At 33.6% G+C, this 1991-nt stretch overlaps 1 protein-coding gene across 1 annotated transcript; it reads left to right on the top strand.

Annotated features, from left to right (window-relative positions):
* The first annotated feature begins 17 nt into the window (after positions 1–17).
* LOC109591306 (long-chain-fatty-acid--CoA ligase ACSBG1-like) lies at positions 18–936 on the top strand. Its single transcript, XM_020007065.1, has 5 exons — positions 18–149; positions 209–301; positions 355–439; positions 494–591; positions 716–936. The coding sequence occupies exons 2-5, from the start codon at positions 212–214 to the stop codon at positions 839–841; spliced, it is 399 nt and encodes a 132-aa protein (XP_019862624.1). The 5' UTR covers positions 18–149; positions 209–211; the 3' UTR covers positions 842–936.
* Positions 937–1991: the final 1055 nt, after the last annotated feature.

The following is a 1991-nucleotide window of genomic DNA, read 5'->3' as shown; positions in this document are numbered from 1 at the left end:
TAGCTTTTTTCAATTCTTCCATCATGTTTGTGTATACTGGTATCTAATAATGTGAACTTGATGTAGGTTTTTATTATATTACTGGTCGACTGAAGGAGATCATTATCACTAAAGGTGGTGAGAATGTGGCCCCAGTACCTATTGAACAGGTTAGAGGATTTATAATTAACTTGTGTACATGCTAAAGATCTTGTTTTTTTATCAATAGAATATGAAAGAAAAAATTCGTATTATCAGCAATGTAATGATAGTTGGCGATGAAAGACATTACTTGACAATGCTAGTGACAATACGCTGTGTGGTAAGACTGAATTGTTTGTTAATTATGATAATAGTTCTCTTATATGATCACAGCTGCTTGATGGACGCCAACCAACTGATGACATGGACTCCATTGCTAAGCAAGTAGCTTATGAAATAGGATCTAGTGCTACTACTGGTCAGTGGCCCAGTCAATTATATTAATTACTAGAGGGAATGGTGTTATATTTAGTGTCAGAAGCTATGAATGATGATGTTATTAAACGTTATATACAGCAAGGAATGGAACAGGCTAATGAGCAGGCTATTAGCCGGGCAGCAAAAGTTCAGGTATGGCAATATCTTATTTATATACTCCACAGTCCACATGACAGACATATTAATAATCTGCATATTTTTTGTTATGAATAGGATTTGTGGCTTTGGTTATTTGCATTTTTATTTTTATTTTTAGAAGTTTGCTATACTTCCTCTTGACTTTAGTGTCGATGGTGGAGAGCTGACTCCTACTTTTAAGCTAAAGAGGAAATTTGTTACTGAAAAATATAGAGACATCATTGATCAGTTATATTCAGAGTAATTGCATGCGCTCAAATTATTATTTGTTGGTAATTATTTGTCATCACTGTCATCGAGTTTAATCATGTAAAGTTTAATAATTATTTATGATTATAACTTGAATGAGAAGTACATGCATCCTGTTATGCTAGCTTGCACACATAACATAACACGCATCTTGTTATGTTATGTTATGTTATGCTTGCATCTTTATGTTTGCACACTTATTGTTTTTGCATTAAGATAAACTTTTTATCATTTCCGCTTAACTACAATAAACAAAACTGTAATCATTGTATAAGTACAAAACAAGTGCACGCAAGTTTTGTTATTGAAGTCGATATGATGATTGCAGTAAGTTAGATCTACTTGTATTGAGTAACTATAGCTGCCTTACTTTCTTTTATAGATTATTTTGTTTCTGTTGGTATCTTTTGTCATCTCCCAAGATCTAGACAACCATACCACAACCTTATACGTTGCTAGTGATGATAGTGACTGTCATTTAATTGTGAATCATGAGTGTCACATGTTTTCTTTTTATGCAAATTTCTTTTTTCCTCCAAATACCAAACTTATCTTCTTTCCGGGAATGCATGTAATACCTGGTAACTTTATTGGCTTCCTAGATTCCAATAATCTAGTCATCAGAGGCAATTCAGGAGCTGGCGAAGAGAAAGCAAAGCTCATTAATGGTTCAATGGTGATTTTAAATTCACACACAGTTACACTAAGAAATTTAGAAATACCTTCTCTGATGCTGATTAATAATAGTAACATTGAAGCATTCAACATGTTTTTCAAAGGTATTTTGACAGCTGTTAATTCTACCAACATTGCAATATCTAATACGAGTTGCTATTCGATGATTTTGATTAATGCTGTAGTGCAACTAGAAAATATCATAGCTTCAGCAAGCTACAAAGTCGTTGCAGTCATATTCATTGAGGGCATAGGCAATCATTCAAATTTGAGCAATGTAACTGTAAAGTGTAATGGATGTTATGCTCTTGCAGTTATAGGGAGGCTGGACACTCACAGTTGTCACGTAAACATTAGAGATGTCACAGTAACAGGTGGAAAAATTCTGATCAAAAACGTGCACAATCATTTGAGTATCTCCAGTGTCAAAGCCACTGTTTATCAAAACAGATGTAATTATACCGTATTCT

Source organism: Amphimedon queenslandica, unplaced genomic scaffold (genome assembly GCF_000090795.2).
Source record: "Amphimedon queenslandica unplaced genomic scaffold, v1.1 AMPQUscaffold_8475_Cont19581, whole genome shotgun sequence".
Taxonomy (NCBI): domain Eukaryota; kingdom Metazoa; phylum Porifera; class Demospongiae; order Haplosclerida; family Niphatidae; genus Amphimedon; species Amphimedon queenslandica.
This window is presented reverse-complemented; position numbering and strand designations above follow the sequence as displayed.